Consider the following 20,449-nt stretch of genomic DNA (forward strand, 5'->3'; position numbering starts at 1 on the left):
TTTATAGCTTTTGTCCCCACAGATCAATATTGCAAGAGTCTTGAGATGTCTGAAACACAGAAGAATTTTGTTTCACATCTCTCTGAAGATATACAAGCGCAGGACAGTTTATACGCGATGCCACAACCAGACTTTCACCATTTAAGTAAGACATCATGTACTGTGCTCCCAGCAGCAGGAAATCATGAACAAGAAAAGTTTAAGCAGACAACCGACAGCCCCATGCAATTATCTGAAGATACACAAATAAGCAAGACTTTAAAAAATAATATTGAAGATGACTGCCGGTTACTAAGTCAAGCAACTAAGGCAGATCCCCAATGGAAAAATAAGAGATCAGTTGTTGAAAAGGGATATCCATCTAGTAAAAAGAAATTAATAAGTTTGCAACTGCATGAAGTAGATGGTAAAAAAGAGGATGTTTTCAGGTCAGCAATAGCTCCTGTTGCAGGTACGGTTAAAGGTTTATGTATGACAAGAAGGCCTGAACCACCTCCTAAACCTAGTTCTTTGAAACCCATTAGTACAAGGAAGTCTCCAACACCTGAATCATCTGCTCTTGTTTCTGAACAAGCTGGTAAAGTTTCTGCTTCCAGCCTAAGATTACATGGTAGTAATGTCAAAATTGACTATGACGTTAGTGAAAAAGGTAATGTTCCTTCAGACACAGCTGAACAAAGTAATAAAAAGAAATGTCTCAAAAAATTCATTTCTCCAACAAAACAAACATCAGATGACGCAAGTGTCCATTTTGATAAAGAAGGTGGCACTCATTCCATTCATTCCCAAGGCTTGAGGTCTGCTTCCGAACTGCTGGAAGAAGCTAAATATCTCGCAATGTCAGACACACCAAAAATATATGAAAGAAACTTCCAACTGAGCAAGCCTGAGCAGTCCCTGACCGCAGCCCAACAAACATTTACAGCTAAGGCAAAATCTGTAGATGAAATCATTGCTTCACTGTGGTCTGTGAGACAAACCACCTCCCAGTCTGCTTCAGATCTAAAGATCAAAGGACTGTTAGACAGAGTGCTTGGTTACAGTTATAGCAGTAAAAGTGAGGTAAGTGAACCATAACAGACTTGTACTTGCTTTTAACTGGAAGTTGAATGTAGATTTTCAGAAGTGCAGTACTTTTGATAGTGTTTGAGACAAAATCCTCGAGATGTAATGTGTGGTGGATCTGATGCTTTAAAGCATTTAACAAAACTATACACATCATGTTATAAGTGTATTTCTTAGTTGCAATACATAAATCTAAATGCACAAATACAATATGATTATCATAATGTTGAGGAAAGTAATTTTTAGTTTAGTGGAGTAGAATCCCATCAACATTGATTATTTCACTGGGATACTCTGACACTTTATAGAGTCAGTCTCTGCTTTAGGGGCTGGGGTGGCGTGCGAGGCTGCATCACCTGTGCAAGCATCAAGAAACACGAGTCGGGTTGGGTGGATGCAGATGAAGGTAAGGCATGATTCATATTGATTGGTAAGTTAGTTGTTAATAAAGGACAGGCAACACAAATTTATTCAAGGCAAATTGTGGCCAACTAACTTGATTTTCTTTGATAATGTAGCAAATTAATACAAGCTGATGTTGCTGTTGTTGTGGATGTTCAGAAAATGATGGATAAATCATTCCCTAATGGGTTTGGTAGCAAAATTACTGCCTATGGAATTAAAAGGGTAGTGACATCATGTATACAGAATTGGCCAAGACCCAGATTGTAGCATGCAGTGGTGAACAGCTACTTTTCAGACTGAGAGGTGTACCAAGTTGTGTCATCCAGGGACTTATACAGATAAGGAGAATGAGGAAAGAAGTGGCAGATGGAATATAATGTTATGGATATGCATGGTCATCCATTTTTGTAGAACGAATAAAGACTATTTTCTAAATGGGGAGAAAATTCAGGAATCAAAGGTGCAAAGGGACTTGGGAGCCCCCGTACAGGATTCCCTAAAGGTTAACTTGCAGGTTCAGTTGGTGGTAGGCAAATACAGTGTTAGCGTTCATCTTGAGAGGATTAGAATATTAAAGCAAGGACGTAATGTTTAGGCTTTATAAAGATGAGCGTTTGATGGCTCTGGGCCTGTACTCGCTGGAGGACAGAACATTGGGGTGGGGGTTCTTATTGAAACCTATTGAATATTGAAAGGCCTAGATGGAGTGGATGCAGAGAGAATGTTTCCTTTCGTGGAGGAGTCTAAAACCGGAGGGTACAGCCTCAGAATAGAAGGATGAATCTTTAGAACAGAGATGAGGAGGAATTTATTTAGCTAGAGAGTGGTGAATCTATGGATGCATTACCACAGATGGCTGTGGAGGCCAAGTAATTGGGTAAATTTAAAGCTTCTTGATTAATAGGGCCATCAAAGGCTAAGGGAAGAAGGCAGGAGAATGGGATTGAGAAGGATAATAAATCAAATATAATACAGTAGAATGGTGGAGCAGACTCAATGAGCTGAATGCCTGAATTCTGCTCCTATATCTTATGGTCTTTTGTACTGCTGTTGACAGTTCTCCTATTTATATATACTATTGGCCTAGACATGTAGTCCATTTTTAAAATGACTGTAGTAAACAATGAGTAGGATTGTTTTGCAGACTTTTGAAAGGCATAGACCAGTGTTTCTCAACTGATTTTAGCCTAACGCCCCCCCTAAAGCACCTTCATACTTGCCAACACCCCTCCTAGGCATAATATACTTTATGGCGCCTCCACAGTGTAAACACATGTCTACCATATACTAACATGAGAAAAATGATTCTGCTTTAAATTTTTATTTGTCTTTAAACCTAGCTTACACAGTACCTCTGCACTGTTCAGCAGCTTCAAAATCAATGTGATCGTTGAGCTTAACAGTTTTAGCAAGTGTTGAAAATCTGGTTCAAGTCGTGACAGTAAAAGACTTAAGATCCCATATGTAACAGTGTCCAAGCGGTTTCTGTTTTTTGTGAGTAGGTGGTTCACTGCTCTGAAGCTTCTTTCAACAAAGTAGAGGATGGAAATGCAATGAAGATCAGTTTGGCTCTTCTCCAAAGACCAGGAAACTTCATATGACATTGTAGCCACATACCACAAATGCCCACATTTTTGTAAAGCATTTTTTCTTCTTCATCCTTCTGAATTTTGATAATTTCACCTTGCAAGCTCTCTTCCTGTTCTTCCACCTTGCAGAGAACTGGGTTAATTACACAGTCCAGAATTTCCATATTGTTTAAATCCTTGAATCAACTCCAAAAATCCTTCTTCAGGTGTAAGCAGTACTCTTGCAAATCACCATCTATGAGAGGGCCATACGCTCCATGCAGGGAAAATGCAAGAACATTCTTCTCCCAATGTTTTGCTTATATATTTCCAATTTTCCAATAAAAGTGGACACTGCAATTTTTGCCTGAATTAAATTGAAATTCTCACCCTGCAGTTTCATATATAGAGTGTTCATTTTGTCATACAGATTGGCTTGGTATGCTACATCTTCATGCGGAAGTTAATCTTGTTTCCCAAGCTCTTGTTGACTTTGAGCTTTTGCTCTACCAAAGTGTCAAAAAGGTCAAAGAAATGTTTTAAGCGGCAACTTTTTGACAGCCTACACATGTCAATATGTAGAAGCAAGCTTTCAAACTCTTCATCATTCTCTTGGCATAATTGGGGAAATATTCTGCTGTTTAACAGATGAGATTTAATTTTGTTGATAGCAGATACTGTATTACATGAGTCATGCTTGGAAAAGCTTGCTGGCTGAGGTTTTTGGCTGAGAGGTGCTGATGATGAATTACACAATGGATTGCAAACAGACTTGAGACTTCTTTTTTCATAAATGCCACTAAACCAGCATGGTAACCTGTCATATATGGTGCTCATCTGTTGCACAAGAAATCATGTTCCTAATCGGAATACTTTTGTCCTCAATGTACATTTGGATTTCATTGTAGATTGATTATCTGTTGATTTTTTAAAAAACTTTTTACAAAAGAAATCTCTTCATAAACTTAAACTATTTAAGAATAGTGGTTAGCACTCTGATACAGCAGGCACTATTAATCTTCCACCAATGGTATGAGATTTTCCACACTTTGCTATCATTTTGGAAATGTTATAAGAAGCAATGAGACCACTATCAAGGTTATTTCAGCTTTCTTGGCAAATGACTCAAGTATGCAATGCTTTTAAAATGTTTCTTTCCTCTTCTGGAACTAAGTAATACCATAAGTAACCTTTTCAGAGTGTCTTTTATGGAAGTGTTTCTGCAATCTTAATGATTTCATGGCTTCATTAGACAGTACAGTATTACAAATAAGACACTCGAGGCATTGCTGATCTGACGGGAACAGAATAAAACCATACTCCAGGTATGTAATATTGTATTGGCACACTTTCTGTAATTTCTGGTAGGATTAGACTTCAAGGTTTCACCACCTTCAGACTTATAGAGATCACGCTGTACCTATTTATCCATCATTAACAGGGCTAAATTAAAATTCTAAAAAACACAAACTGGGAAAGCCTATTGGATGTTGACGACCGAAGCAAGTTGACACGAATGAAACGATTGCAGCAGCATGCAAAGGAACAGCAAGGTGACAACAAAGGAAGAGCAAACATCGAAAACCTACAGCAAAATACAGGCCCTTCGGCCCACAATGTTATGCCAAAGATGTACTTACTTTAGAAATTGCCTCGGGTTACCCATAGCCCTTTATTTTTCTAAGACCATGGTTCTTGACGGCACATATGAAGTCGAGGTCGTTTTAACACCTCAAGAGAAATCCTTGGGGTTAACTGGTTCTCTGATTAGCTCTATTTCATTGTTTTGTTTCAGCTGTCACTGTATTGCAGTACAATCTGTTTTCTGTAGAGGAAGTTGAGAGGGTGTACTTGACATGCCAGCTGTTAAATTGCATGAACTCATTCCATTCCGTGAGTCAAGGAGAACCATTGGGCACCCTGGTTGCTTATTTGTGCACCTCCAATAACGTCTGTTTGGTTGGTAAGGTCAGATGAGATTGCCAAATTTCAGATGCATTGTGACGATGAGTTATGCAGAGCTATGGTTCTTCCTGTGGTCTAGTCTCTCATCCTTTTCTTTTGGAAGTGTCTGCTCTATTAACGGTCGCTCAGGTTTCATGCCTGAAGTTAAGCTGCTGCTTACTCCCCCCACCTCCCGAGAACCTCGAACCCACCCCGCCCCCCCATGACTTCTATTTCTCCTAATGCCCCCTTAGGACATGTAATCACCCACATTGAGAATCACTGGCATAGACTAATAAGGCACTGGAGGATGAATTGTTGAATTTCAGAACTAAAGTTTGAGAGCAGCAATATAAACTGAATGGTAACATTTCAAAACATGAGTAGAAACAGAGATCTGAAGCCTCACATTTTCAAGATTCTGACAAGTATGTTGACTTCTTGCTTTAGTAATAAAGACATGGTGTGCAATATCAAGAAATTTTTGCAATTATTGGTTAGGCATCCTATAGCATATCATGTGCAACTGTGGGCAAGGTACTAAATATAGGATGTCAAATGTGGAAGACGGTCCATGAATAGTTCAGAGTTATCATGTTTCTGTAATTGTAAGAAGCAAGATTACTAAGTTTGCAGGCAAAATAAACAATTGGTAGTGTCTTAGATAGTGAAGAAGGTTTTATAAGGATACAGTGGAACAGTGACAGATGGAATTTAATCCAGATAAGTGTGAGGTACTGAATTCTGGAAGGTCAGGTTCTGGTGATGTTAATGATAGGGAGCTTAGAGGTGTTGTTGTACTGAGATATCTGGGGTGCAAGTACAAAGCTTACTGAAACTGGTGTTGCAGGTGGATATGGTAGTACAAAAGACATCTGATAAGCTTGCTTTCTTAGATTGAGGCATTGTGTATAAGAGTTCCATGTCTTTGTACAAAATGTTTGTTAGACAGCACTTAGATTTTTGTGTACAGTGCTGATCATTACACTAAAGAAAGGATGTGGTAGCAAAAGTGATGGTGAAGCAGAGGTCCACTGGGATGCTGCTGGGAAAAGTGGGCTGTAGTTATAAGGAGAGATTGTACAGGCTGGCTTCATTCCCACTGGAATGTAGGAGGCTGAAGGGTAACCTTTAGTAATCTCACATGACAAAGTTCAGAATAGAACTTTAATGTTCTTCAGTGTTGTGTGTCTGTGCAGGCATCAAACAACTTGACCAGGTGAGCAAAGTTGGCAAAATATGCCAAGGGCTTCAAAGCTGGGAATGTTGGCTTGAGAGAGAGTGTTGTTGCTGTTTTGCTTATGGTGAATTTGGAGGATTTTGCAGAGATAGAGGGTGATTTTTTTAAATGCCTTGGGATTCCTGCTGTAAATAGTCATTGGCCTCAGAATTATGTTGTGGGGGCTGGGAGCAAATAGTCTATCATACGGCTGTAATTTCTGCTGTTCTTTGTGCTTCTACAGGAACTCATTGATGAGCCCACTGGTGAATCTTTGATATTCTGCACATGACCTCTTTTGAACTTCTGCCTTTCTACTATTCAACCACAAGAAGCTTCAAAACATACTGAAGCTTGAACAATTGATAGCTAGACTTCCCTATTGAGCCATACTTAACAGATAGCATAGTTTGGTCTATTAGCAAACACTTTTACATGCAAAAGATGGTAGAAGTTTGAAACATCCTTCCACAGATGCCAAAGCAATTGTTAATTTTAAATATAAGATTGCTAACTGTTTTGGTAACCAGACATATTTAGAGATAAGGGCAAAATGTAATTAGGCTAGATACCTGCTGTAATCTCATTGATTGGTGACACAGAATTGAGGGAGGAGCCTAAAGACACACACTCAACATTTCAGGAACAGCTTCTTCCCATCTTCTATCAGATTTCTGAATGGACCATGAACCCATTTACACTCTCCCATTTTTTCTTCTTTTTGCGCTACTTATTTAAGTTAATTATATATCGTATATACATTTGTTATTGTAATTTATAGTTAAAAATTATTACTATGTATTACAATGTACTGCTGCCGCAAAACAACAAATTCTATGATGTATGCCAGTGATATTGAAACCTGTTTCTGATTATGACTAAAGGATTTATTTGTGTCTATGTTATAACCTAAAGTGGAAATATATCAGTTGTTTGGGAAAAACCAGGGTAGAGAGTTTGTTTAGATACCAATGTGATGGGTCAAAAAAATTTCATCTGTGCAGTTTGATTCAATGCACATATTAATGCAGATGCTATTTTTACCATAAGCTTCTATCCTCATATGAAGACACAGAATCTTGACAAAATAACTTTTACTGGTATTGGCTGTACTCCAGTCATATGTGTGAGCTGGGGCACACATGACATTTCAAGAATGACATATAAGGTAATAATCAGAAAGGAATTCTGATCGACATTGATTCCTAGTAGCTTAGAAACATGAAGTAAAACATATATCTATTATCTCAGCATAAAGTAGGAACTGAAGTTATGATATTTTGGATTGTGTACTTGTTGTATTTTGCAGAATGTTATTTAGGAGACTTTTAGGGATCCATATTTATAAACAGGAGAAAATCTGCATTTGCTGGAAATCCAAGCAACACATACAAAATGCTGGAGGAACTCAACAGACCATGCAGCATCTAGGGAAAAGAGTACAGTTCACGTTTTGGGCCGAGACCTTGCAACAGGACTGGAGGAAAAAAAGACGAGGAGTCAGAGCTAGAAGGTCGGGGGTGGGGGGGAGGAAGAAACAAGGTGACAGATTAAACAGGGAAGGGGGAAGTAAAGAGCTGAGAAATCGATTGGTGTCTTTCACCAATCAACTTCCCAGCTCTTCACTTCACCCCTTCCCCACCCAATTTCACCTATCACTTTGCATTTCTTCCCCCCACCCCACCTTCTAGCTCTGACTCCTCATCTTTTTTTCTGCAGTTCTGCTGAAAGGTGTTAGCCCAAAACGTCAACTGTACTCTTTTTCATAGAAGCTGCTTGTCATGCAGGGATCCAAATTTCTATTTGTTTTGGCTTTGTTTTTAATTGCTGTCTGGAATGTCATCACTTCCACATGCCATTATATTTCTTCCTTTGTTTTCCAAATAGAGTCCAATGATTGTCTGTCTAAAAAGTTAGTTTCAGATTCCTATCTATAATTTTCATATTAATTTGTATAGCAACCAGTTGAACTTGTATAACCACTTGCAGTTGATGCCATGCAGGTAATATTGACGAAGCGACCTGACTGCTGATTACTGGCAACAGTGAAATTAAAATAACAAGTAACTTAAAACCAGACTTCAAACCACCTAGTACTGTGCCCCCTTCCAGCTTTGCTTCCCTCCCTGATGAGCTCAATTACTTCTACACTGGCTTTGACCGAGAGAACAAGAAGGTCACCCTCAAAGCGGATCTCCCACCTGGTGAACTGCCTCTCTCACTTTCCACCTTCGATGTTTGCGCCACCCTGAGCAGGGTGAATGTACGGAAGGCAGCTGGTCCAGATGGAATACCTGGCCGTGTGCTCAGAGTCTGTGCAGGGCAGTTGGCCGGGGTCTTCATGGACATTTTTAATCTGTCCCTGGCAGTTGTCCCCACAAGCTTCAAGATCGTTACCATCGTGCCAGTGCCGAAGCATTCCACTGCCATGGGTCTGAATGACTTCCGCCTAGTTGCACGCACCCCTATCATTGCAAAGTGCTTTGAGAGACTGGTTCTATCACATCTGAAATCCTGTTTGCCCACTACCCTGGACTCCCATCAATTTGCCTATCGCACCAACAGGTCAACAGAGGACGCCATCTCCATAGCACTTCACTCTGCCCTGACCCACCTGGACAGCCCCAACTCTTACGTCAGAATGCTGTTCATTGACTTTAGTTCGGCATTCAATACCGTGATCCCCTCCAAGCTGATCGCCAAACTTTGCCAGCTTGGTATCAGCTCATCCCTCTGCAATTGGACCTTGGACTTTCTGACTAACAGACCCCAATCAGTTAAGTTAGACAACCTCTCCTCTTCCACTCTCACCCTGAACACCAGCGTGCCTTAAGGCTGTGTGCTGAGCTCTCTTCTGTACTCCCTTTTCACCTATGACTGCGTTCCTGTACATGGTTCTAACTCCATAATCAAGTTCGCAGACAACACCACAGTGGTTGGCCTGATCAGAGGGGATGACAAGACGGCCTACAAGGATGAAGAAGACCAAGGAGATCATTGTGAACTTCAGGCATGCTAGGAGCCACACTCACGTCCCCATCTACATCAATGGAGCTGTAGTGGAGCATGTATCAAACTTCAAATTCCTTGGTGTCCACATTTCCAGGATCTCACCTGGTCCCTGAACTCTTCCATCCTGATCAGAAAGGCGCAACAGCGCCTTTATTTCCTGCACAGCATCAAGGAAGCTCGCCTCTCTCCCAGGATACTGACGGACTTTACCGCTGTACCATTGAGAGCATACTCACCAACTGCATCTGAGTGTGGTATGGCAATTGTCCTGTATCGGACCGCAAAGCACTCCAGCGGGTGGTGAAAATTGCCCAGTGGATTATCGGCACCCAATTGCCCACCATTGAGAACATCTACCATAAACACTGCCTAGGCAGGGCAAAAAGCATTATCAAGGATGCATCTAAGCTGGGTCAAACAATGTTTTTGTAAGCTGGGTCAAACAATGTTTTTGCCAAAAGCTAATGAAATTGAAATTTTAATTCAAAAAGGGAAAATTAAAAAATTTATTTCTTGTATGTATAATTTGATTCAAGAACAGACAATTAAACAAGGAACCCATAAGTCAAAGCAAAAATGGGAAACAGATCTGAATATTAATATTGATGAAATAAATTGGTCAAGACTTTGTCTGGACAGTATGACAAATACAATAAATGTTCGACTTAGATTAGTACAATATAATTTTTTACACCAATTATATATTACACCACAAAAAATAAATAGATTAAATTCAAATCTGTCTGATAAATGTTTTTGGTGTAATCAAGAAATTGGTACTTTTTTACATTCTACTTGGTCTTGTTTTAAAATTCAACCCTTTTGGATAAATTTAAGAGTCTTATTGGAACAAATTACTGGAATTCAACTTCCACATAACCCTGTATTATTTCTATTAGGTGATATTGAAGGGATAAAACCAAATCTTAAATTGAATAAATATCAGAAAGAATTTATAAAAATTTCATTGGCAGTAGCTAAGAAGACTATAGCAGTTACTTGGAAATCTGATTCGTATTTAAGTATGGATCGTTGGAATAATGAGATGGCTAGTTCTATTCCACTTGAAAAAATTACTTATAATTTAAGAGATAATTATCTAACATTCTTGAATATTTGGCGCCCTTATTTACAAAAGATAGGATGTCATATTTAAGTGCTCCGATAAAGAATTTGGTTACTTGGGGAAAATAACGAATAATTATACCAAATTTATTTTGAATCCCATGGAGCATGTGGAAACCTTCCAATACCCAGGCAGCTCTTCTTTTTTTTTTCTCTTTCTTTCTTTTAGGTAGACTACATATATGGGGGGGGGGAGGGTTAAGGGGAGGGGGGGTGGGTAGATTTTATCTTTTCATGTATTCTTTTTGAAAATTCAATAAAAATTATATTAAAAAAAAGGATGCATCTCACCCTAACCATGGACTTTTTACTCTCCTCCCATCCGGTAGGCGCTACAGGAGCCTCCGCTCCCGCACCAGCAGGCACAGGAAGAGCTTCTTCCCTGAGGCTGTGACCCTGCTGAACCTCACATCACAATGCTAAGCAGTATTGCACCCATATTGTACTGTCTCAGTACTTTTATATTTGTGTGCTGTAGCACTTACTTTTTATTCGCAGTTATTTTGTAAATAACACTATTCTTTGCATTTCTGGTTCGATGCTAACTGCATTTCATTGGCTTTGTATCTGTACTTGGCACAATGACAGTAAAGTTGAATCTAATCTAATCTAAAATGTATGTGGACAATATTTTATTAGTATTTCTTTCCTTGGAGAGAAAGATATCTTCCTCATGGATGGGAATTGAACTTACAATTGCATGACCATGATACATGCAAGAGAATTAATTACCAAGTTATTTATAAAATTGATAGCCATTTTGAGTATTGTTGTATGTGAGAAGATGGGCAGCGTAAAGGAGACTAAGTATAAATGGAGTGTGAGTTAGGTAGATTGATGAGCTTGTTAACTTTCTGACCGAATATCATTTAATATATTTCAGCTGGAAATTCCCAGCACATCAAGCGGCATCTGTGGAAAGAAAGAAAAACAGTAAAAATCTCAGGTAGTAGCTACTTTGTCGTAACTGAGAAAGAGAGAAAAAAATTAATTCTTAGACATGGAGAGATGGAGAGTGGGGGGGGTGTGGGTTGAGTATTGAAGGAATAAATTTAAGGGAATTGCTAGAAGAATTGGAGAGAAGTTGAGGAAGAAAACAAAGTGAAGTAGAAGATGGTGAGAATCTAACTCTCAACACAGACAGGGTAATGAAGAAGGCATTTGGTACGCTGACCTTCATCAGTCAGCCTACTGAGAATAGGAGTTAGGAATCTGTGTTGCAATCATATAAGCTGTTGATGTATATATAAGGTATAGATGCATTTGGGGTATTGAGTAAAGTTTTGGTTGCCCTGTTCTAGAAAGGATGTGATTGAACTAGATAGAATGCAGACAAAATTTACCAGACAACATTTACCTTGGACTTTGGGGGCTGACTTACAGGGGGGGGGGGGTGCTTGTGTAGATTAGGTTTTTTTTGATATTATTGGTTGACAGGAGCGGCTGCAGGACATTCTAGAGTGGGAGGGTGAACAGCCAGTGGTCGTGGTGCACAATGATATTGGGAAAAAACAGGATGAGGTCCTACAAGGTGAATTTCGGGAGTTAGGAGATAAACTAAAAAGTAGGACCACAAAGGTAATAATCTCTGGATTACTACCAGTGCCACGTGCTAGTCAGATTAGAAATAGGAGGATATATCAGATGAATACGTGGCTTGAAAAATGGTGCAAGGGGGAGGGATTCAAATTTCTGGGGCATTGGAACCAGTTCTGGAGGAGGTGGGACCAGTACAAACAGGACGGTCTACACCTGGGCTGGACTGGAACCAATGTCCTAGGGGGAGCGTTTGCTACTGTTGTTCAGGAGGATTTCAACTAACGTGGCGGGGGATGGGAACAAGTGCAGAGAGACAGAGGGGTGTAAAATGAGGTTAGAAGCAAAAAGTAGTAAGGTGAAAAGTAAAAGTGGCAGGCTGGCAAATCCAGGGCAAAAATCACAAAGGGCCACTTTTCAACATAATTGTATAAGGGCTAAGAGTGTTGTAAAAGCAAGCCTGAAGGCTTTGTCTGTCAATGCAAGGAGCATTTGTTACAAGGTGGATGAATTAAAATTGCAGGTTGTTATTAATGAATATGATATAGTTGTGATCACAGAGACATAGCTCCAGGGTGACCAAGGATGGGAGATCAACATTCAGGGATATTCAATATTCAGGAGGGATAGACATGAAAGAAAAGGAGGTGGGTGGCATTCATAGTCATAGTCATACTTTACTGATCCTGGGGGAAATTGGTTTTCGTTACAGTTGCACCATAAACAATTAAATAGTAATAAAACCATAAATAATTAAATAGTAATATGTAAATTATGCCAGGAAATAAGTCCAAGACCAGCCTATTGGCTCAGGGTGTCTGATCCTCCAAGGGAGGAGTTGTAAAGTTTGATGGCCACAGGCAGGAATGACTTCCTATGACACTCCGTGTTGCATCTCGGTGGAATGAGTCTCTGGCTGAAAGTACTCCAGTGCCCAACCAGTACATTATGTAGTGGATGGGAGACATTGTCCAAGATGGCATGCAACTTGGACAGCATCCTCTTTTCAGACACCACCATCAGAGAGTTCAGTTCCATCCCCACAACATCACTGGCCTTACAAATCAGTTTGTTGATTCTGCTGGTGTCTGCTACCCTCAGCCTGCTGCCCCAGCACTCAACAGCAAACATGATCGCACTGGCCACCACAGACTGGTAGAACATCCTCAGCATCGTCCGGCAGATGTTAAAGGACCTCATTCTCCTCAGGAAATAGAGACGGCTTTGACCCTTCTTGTAGACAGCCTCAGTGTTCTTTGACCAGTCCAGTTTATTGTCAATTCGTATCCCCAGGTATTTGTAATCCTCCACCATGTCCATACTGACCCCCTGGATGCAAACAGGGGTCACCGGTACCTTAGCTCTCCTTAGGTCTACCACCAGCTCCTTAGTCTTTTTCACATTAAACTGCAGATAATTCTGCTCACACCATGTGACAAAGTTTCCTACTGTAGCCCTGTAGTCAGCCTCATCTCCCTTGCTGATGCACCCAGCTATGGCAGAGTCATCAGAAAACTTCTGAAGATGACAAGACTCTGTGCAGTAGTTGAAGTCCGAGGTGTAAATGGTGAAGAGATAGGGAGACAAGACAGTCCCCTGTGGAGTCCCAGTGCTGCTGATCACTCTGTCGGACACACAGTGTTGCAAGCACACGTACTGTGGTCTGGCAGTCAGGTAATCAAGAATCCATGACACCAGGAAAGCATCCACCTGCATCGCTGTCAGCTTCTCCTCCAGCAGAGCAGGGCAGCTGGTGTTGAACGCACTGGAGAAGTCAAAAAACATGACCCTCACAGTACTTGCTGGCTTGTCCAGGTGGGCGTAGGCACGGTTCAGCAGGTAGACGATGGCATCCTCAACTCCTAGTCGGGGCTGGTAGGCGAACTGGAGGGGATCTAAGTGTGGCCTGACCATAGGCCGGAGCAGCTCCAGAACAAGTCTCTCCAGGGTCTTCATGATGTGGGTGGTCAATGCCACCGGTCTGTAGTCACTGAGGCCACCGGGGCGCGGCGCCTTCGGCACAGGGACGAGGCAGGACATCTTCCACAGCACAGGAACCCTCTGGAGCCTCAGGCTCAGGTTGAAGACATGGCAAAATACTCCACATAGCTGAGAGGCACAGGCTTTGAGCACCCTGGTACTGACACCATCCGGTCCTGCAGCCTTGCTTGGATTGAGACGTTTCAGCTGTCTTCTCACCTGTTCAGCTGTGAAGCCCACCGTGGTGGTTTCGTGTGGGGAAGGGGTATAGACATGAGAGCAGGGTGGGGGACTGTGAGGAGGGGTAGGAGGGGAGAGTGGAATATGTGTTGGTTGGGGGCCGACAACAGATGACTCGTGGGGGATGGGCAGGGGCCACAATGTCAAATCTGTTAAAGAACAGGTTAAGCTTGAGAGGAGATTGCTGGTTAGAGAGGAGATTAACGCAATAGAAAGGAAGGACATTAGCCGGGAGGATGTGGAATCGATATGGGTAGAGCTGCATAACACTAAGGGGCAGAAAACGCTGGTGGGAGTTGTGTACAGGCCACTTAACAGTAGTAGTGAGGTTGGGGATGGCATTAAACAGGAAATTAGAAATGCGTGCAATAAAGGAACAGCAGTTATAATGGGTGACTTCAATCTACATATACAACGTTTGTAGATTGGGTGAACCAAATTGGTAAGGGTGCTGAGGAAGAGGATTTCTTGGAATGTATGGGGGATGGTTTTCTGAACCAACATGTCGAGGAACCAACTAGAGAGCAGGCCATTCTAGACTGGGTATTGAGCAATGAGGAAGGGTTCTTTAGCAAACTTGTCGTGAGAGGCCCCTTGGGTAAGAGTGACCATAATATGGTGGAATTCTTCATTAAGATGGAGAGTGACATAATTAATTCAGAAACAAAGGTTCTGAACTTAAAGAAGGGTAACTTTGAAGGTATGAGACGTGAATTAGCTAAGATAGACTGGCAAATGATACTTAACGGGTTGACGGTGGGTATGCAATGGCAAGCATTTAAAGATCACATGGATGAACTACAACAATTGTTCATCCCAGTTTGGCAAAAGAATAAACCAGGGAAGGTAGTGCACCTGTGGCTGACAGGGGAAATTAGGGATAGTATCAATTCCAAAGAAGAAACATACAAATTAGCAAGAAAAAGTGGCTCACCTGAGGACTGGGAGAAATTCAGAGTCCAGCAGAGGAGGACAAAAGGCTTAATTAGGAAAGGGAAAAAAGACTATGAGAGAAAACTGGCAGGGAACATAAAAACTGACTGTAAAAGCTTTTATAGATATGTGAAAAGAAAAAGATTGGTTAAGACAAATGTAGGTCCCTTACAGTCAGAAACAGGTGAAGTGATCATGGGGAACAAGGACATGGCAGACCAATTGAATAACTACTTTGGTTCTGTCTTCACTAAGGAGGACATAAATAATCTTCTGGAAATAGTAGGGGACCGAGGGTCTAGTGAGATGGAAGAACTGAGGGAAATACATGTTAGTAGGGAAGTGGTGTTAGGTAAATTGAAGGGATTAAAGGCAGATAAATCCCCAGGGCCAGATGGTCTGCATCCCAGAGTGCTTAAGGAAGTAGCCCAAGAAATAGTGGATGCATTAGTGATAATTTTTCAAAACTCTTTAGATTCTGGACTAGTTCCTGAGGATTGGAGGGTGGCTAATGTAACCCCGCTTTTTAAAAAAGTAGGGAGAGAGAAACCAGGGAATTATAGACCGGTTAGCCTAACATCGGTGGTGGGGAAACTGCTAGAGTCAGTTATCAAAGATGTGATAACAGCACATTTGGAAAGCGGTGAAATCATCGGACAAAGTCAGCATGGATTTGTGAAAGGAAAATCATGTTTGACGAATCTCATAGAATTTTCTGAGGATGTAACTAATAGAATGGATAAGGGAGAACCAGTGGATGTGCTATACTTGGATTTTCAAAAGGCTTTTGACAAGGTCCCACACAGGAGATTAATGTGCAAACTTAAAGCACATGGTATTGGGGGTATGGTATTGATGTGGATAGAGAATTGGTTGGCAGACAGGAAGCAAAGAGTGGGAATAAACGGGACCTTTTCAGAATGGCAGGCAGTGACTAGTGGGGTACTGCAAGGCTCAGTGCTGGGACCCCAGTTGTTTACAATATATATTAATGGCTTAGACGAGGGAATTAAATGCAGCATCTCCAAGTTTGTGGATGACACGAAGCTGGGCGGCAGTGTTAGCTGTGAGGAGGATGCTAAGAGGATGCAGGGTGACTTGGATAGGTTAGGTGAGTGGGCAAATTCATGGCAGATTCAATTTAATGTGGATAAATGTGAGGTTATCCACTTTGGTGGCAAAAACAGGTGGCCAATTTGGAAAAGGGGAGGTGCAACGAGACCTGGGTGTCATTATACACCAGTCATTGAAAGTGGGCATGCAGGTACAGCAGGCGGTGAAAAAGGCGAATAGTATGCTGGCATTCATAGCGAGAGGATTCGAGTACAGGAGCAGGGAGATACTACTGCAGTTGTATAAGGCCTTGGTGAGACCATACCTGGAGTATTGTGTGCAGTTTTGGTCCCCTAGTCTGAGGAAAGACATTCTTGCCATGAAGGGAGTACAAAGAAGGTTCACCAGATTGATTCCTGGGATGGCAGGACTTTCATATGAGGAAAGACTGGATCGACAAGGCTTATACCTGCTGGAATTTAGAAGATTGAGGGGGGATTTTATTGAAACGTATAAAATCCTGAAAGGATTGGACAGGCTAGATGTAGGAAGATTGTTCCCGATGTTGGGGAAGTCCAGAACGAGGCGTCACAGTTTAAGGATAAGAGGGAAGCCTTTTAGGACCGAGATGAGGATGAACTTCTTCACACAGAGAGTGGTGAATCTGTGGAATTCTCTGCCACAGGAAACAGTTGAGGCCAGTTCATTGGCTATATTTAAGAGGGAGTTAGATATGGCCCTTGTGGCTAAAGGGATCGGAGGTATGGAGAGAAGGCAGGTACAGGGTTCTGAGTTGGATGATCATCCATGATCATACTGAATGGCTGAATGGCCTACTTCTGCACCTGTTTTCTATGTTTCTATGTTTCTCTGACATCTGGACCAGATGATCTGCACCCTAGGGTTCTGAAAGAGGTCATGTTAGAGATTGTGGAGGTGTTAGCAATGATCTTTCAATAATCATTGGACTCTGGCATGGTACCAGGGGACTGGAAAATCGCAAATTTTCCTCCACTCTTTACGAAAGTAGGAAGGCAGCAGAAAGGAAATTATAGATCAGTTAGCCTGACCTCAGTGGTTGGGAAGATGTTGGAGTCATTTGTTAAGATTGAGGTTAAGGAGTACTGGATCACACAGGACAAGATAGGACAAAGTCAGCATGATTTCCTTAAGGGAAACTCTTGCCTGACGAACCTGTTGGAATTCTTTGAGGAGATTACAAGTAGGGTAGATAAAGGGGATGTAGTAGATGTTGTATATTTGGACTTTCAAAAGGCCTTTGACAAGGTGCCACACATAAGGCTGCTTACTAAGTTAAGACCCATGGTATTACAGGAAAGTTACTAACATGGTTAGAGCATTGGCTGATTGGAAGAAGGCAGCGAGTGGGAATAAAAGGATCCTTGTCCAGTTGGCTGCCAGTGACTAATGGTGTTCTTCCGGGGTCAGTGTTGGGACCACTTCTTTTTATGCTGTCTATCAATGATTTAGATGATCGAATAGATGGTTTTGTTGCCACATTTGCAGGTGATATGAACATTGGTGAAGGGGCAGGTAGTGTTGAGGAGACAGGTAGGTTACAGAAGGACTTGGACAGATTAGGAGAATGGGCAAGATGGTGGCAAATGAAATGCAATGTTGAAACTAGAATGGTCATGCACTTTAGTAGTAGAAATAAATGTGCAGACTATTTTCTAAATGGTGAGAAAATCCGAAAATCTGAGATGCAATGGAACTTGGGAGTCCTCGTACAGAACACCCTGAAGGTTAACTTGCAGGTTGATTTGGCGGTGAGGAAAACAAATGCAATGTTAGCATTCAATTCAAGAGGGCTTGAATACATGAGCAGAGATGTGATTCTGATGCTTTGTAAGGCACCTTGAATATTGTGAACAGTTTTGGGATTTTCATCTAAGAATAGATGTGCTGGCATTGGAGAGGGTCCAGAGGTGATTCACAGGGACGATTCTGGGAATAAAAGGATTATCATACGAGGAACTTTTGACAGCTCTGAGTTTGTACTTGCTGGAATTTAGAAGGATGCGGGGGGGCGGGGGGGGCGGATCTCATTGAAACCATTCAAATGTTGAAAATCTGGAACAGAGTAGATGTGGAAAGGATGTTTCCCATGTTGGGGGAGTCTAGGACAAGATGGCATAGCCTCAGGATAGAGGAGCATCCATTTAAAACAGAGATGTGGAGAAGTTTCTTTAGCCAGAAGGTAGTGAATTCGTGGAATTTATTACCACAGGCAGCTGTGGAGGCCAGGTCATTGGGTGTATTTAAGGCAGAGATTGATAGGTTCTTGATTGGACACTGCATCAAGGTTATGGGGAGAAGGCCAGGGAATGGAGTTGGGGAGGGGAAAAAAGGATCAGCCATAATTGAATGGCAGAGCAGACTCGATGGGCCAGATGGCCTAATTCTGCTACTATGTCATGGGCATATTATCAACATTTAAAAGCCACTTAGTTAAGAATATGGTTAGGTTAGAGGGTGATGGACTTTGAAGAGTGATTTGTTTTGGTGTTGTTTAGTTGTATAACTTTAGCAATATTATTCCCTCAAGAATTCTGAAATTGCAAAATTCTTCAAAGAGGCAACAACATCTCTCTACAATCAATTCCAGTAAACTATCAAGAAATTGAGGTTCATTCAAATGGCAGGTGCAGGGCAGCTCTTATTGCATCAGAATGCTCATCTTCATTCAGACTAAATTTGGTATTGGTCACATCATTAAAGCCCAATTTAGCTACTCTGATGTCAAATTAGAATTACACTCTGATTATTGTCACAATCTGTCTACTCTTATATTTGTAGCAAACATACAAATGAGCCATGGTATATGTGATAAAAATGGTGTGAGTTTTGCTAAAAATGTGCACTTGCATGTGGTCCATAGCATTTCATCCAAATCAGACCTGCTTTATCTAAGCATGGGATATGACAGAGCATAACTTTGGAGGTCTAGTTGTTTTGTTTACATGGGCTTGAGTGCATTATTATTTTCTCATCATTATTAAAATATCATGCTTGGTGTATACCCATCACCTGATCATTAATTGTCCCTTGCGGTATCTAGGAAATGGCTAATTTCAATTTAGAATGCCAGTAGTTACTATGGAGAAAGAAATAGAATCAGAACTTCTGATGCCAAGCTATTAAACTGAAATATCAACTCTGTGTTTCAATCTGCAGATGTTTGCCTACCTAATAAGTCTTTCCAATGTTTCCTGTGTTTCTCAAGATTTTCATGTTTGGTTTTGTATGCCAATGGCAATGTATGTGCCACTCTAAGAAAGTTCTCCAGCACATTTCAGCCTTGTCTTGGAAGTCTTGCTCTTTGGGCTTCAGGGAGGCTACTCAAACTGCAGTAGGAGCATCTCACTAGTGCTTAAGTGAAAGCACACTGGTAACTCAAGGTCTCCTTTTGTGCATTGAAAACACATTGCTGATAGTCCCTGTGTACCATACTGGCAGTGCCACAATCCAAACATATTTGAATTCCTTCTCCATAAGTGACTTTAACTGAGATTATAGAAACGCTGTCATTTAAGATGACAGGCAAAGTATCAGTTTCAGAAAAAGTGGGAATTATCAAGAATATTTATTGAAATATTGGTTTGAAAGTGAATTGAAAATGGATCTGATGAAGAAAGGGGTTAAAATGCACTATATGCTTGTTTTAACACAGTGTAGCACTGTGCTGATATCAGCAAAATTGTGAATTTTGAAGCTTTAAAAGATTTAATTTTTAGATAGCGAAAATGGGGAGAAGAACAAAGTGGTAGTTCATGCGGTTAAGCAATAGAAAAGTATTATTGTCAAATGATTTATGTTCATGGTTATGGGCTAGGTTGGGCTGAAATGCAAATTGAGCTTTAGGCTACTGAGTCAATAGAATAATTAAATAAATTTATTGGAGAGGGCAGGATTATTGTTTTCAGTTGGTCATCTGCTTTCACGTAAAATAAGATGCATGACATAATTTACATGGTTCGTGTTGTGATAGTTGTAGTTCCGTATAGTTGTTTTTAAGTTAAAAGTTGGTACAGATTTAGGGTCTGTTTGCATAATAGTATTCTAACTAAACTTGATGATAAGATTAGAAAAAAAAATTAGTCACTTTTTAATAGATGCCTTTACATTTTCATGTTTACTTGAGTAAGGTTGAAAGCTTATTTTGGGGAAAGAATGAATAATGTGCTTTTCTGGCTAGACACTTCCTTCTCTGTCTGCACTACATCTGGAAATATATTAAAATATACAGGAAACTAGATCTTTCCCATGGTTAATTATTGCACATCTGCCCGCTTTTTACATATGTTGACTCATTCCATATGTGTAGATCTTTAAGCTGAATCTTTTG

At 40.9% G+C, this 20,449-nt stretch overlaps 1 protein-coding gene across 1 annotated transcript in view; it reads left to right on the forward strand.

Moving 5' to 3' along the window:
• ttc6 (tetratricopeptide repeat domain 6) overlaps window positions 1-20,449 on the forward strand; it is a 309,199-nt gene that overhangs the window by 19,302 nt on the left and 269,448 nt on the right. The window contains exon 2 of the mRNA XM_063059735.1: window positions 23-1,062. Within this exon, the coding sequence (XP_062915805.1) occupies window positions 46-1,062 (1,017 nt within the window). The 5' untranslated portion in view covers window positions 23-45. The remainder of the gene's footprint in view (window positions 1-22; window positions 1,063-20,449) is intronic.

The sequence above is a fragment of the Mobula hypostoma genome, chromosome 1 (genome assembly GCF_963921235.1).
Source record: "Mobula hypostoma chromosome 1, sMobHyp1.1, whole genome shotgun sequence".
Lineage (NCBI taxonomy): Eukaryota > Metazoa > Chordata > Chondrichthyes > Myliobatiformes > Myliobatidae > Mobula > Mobula hypostoma.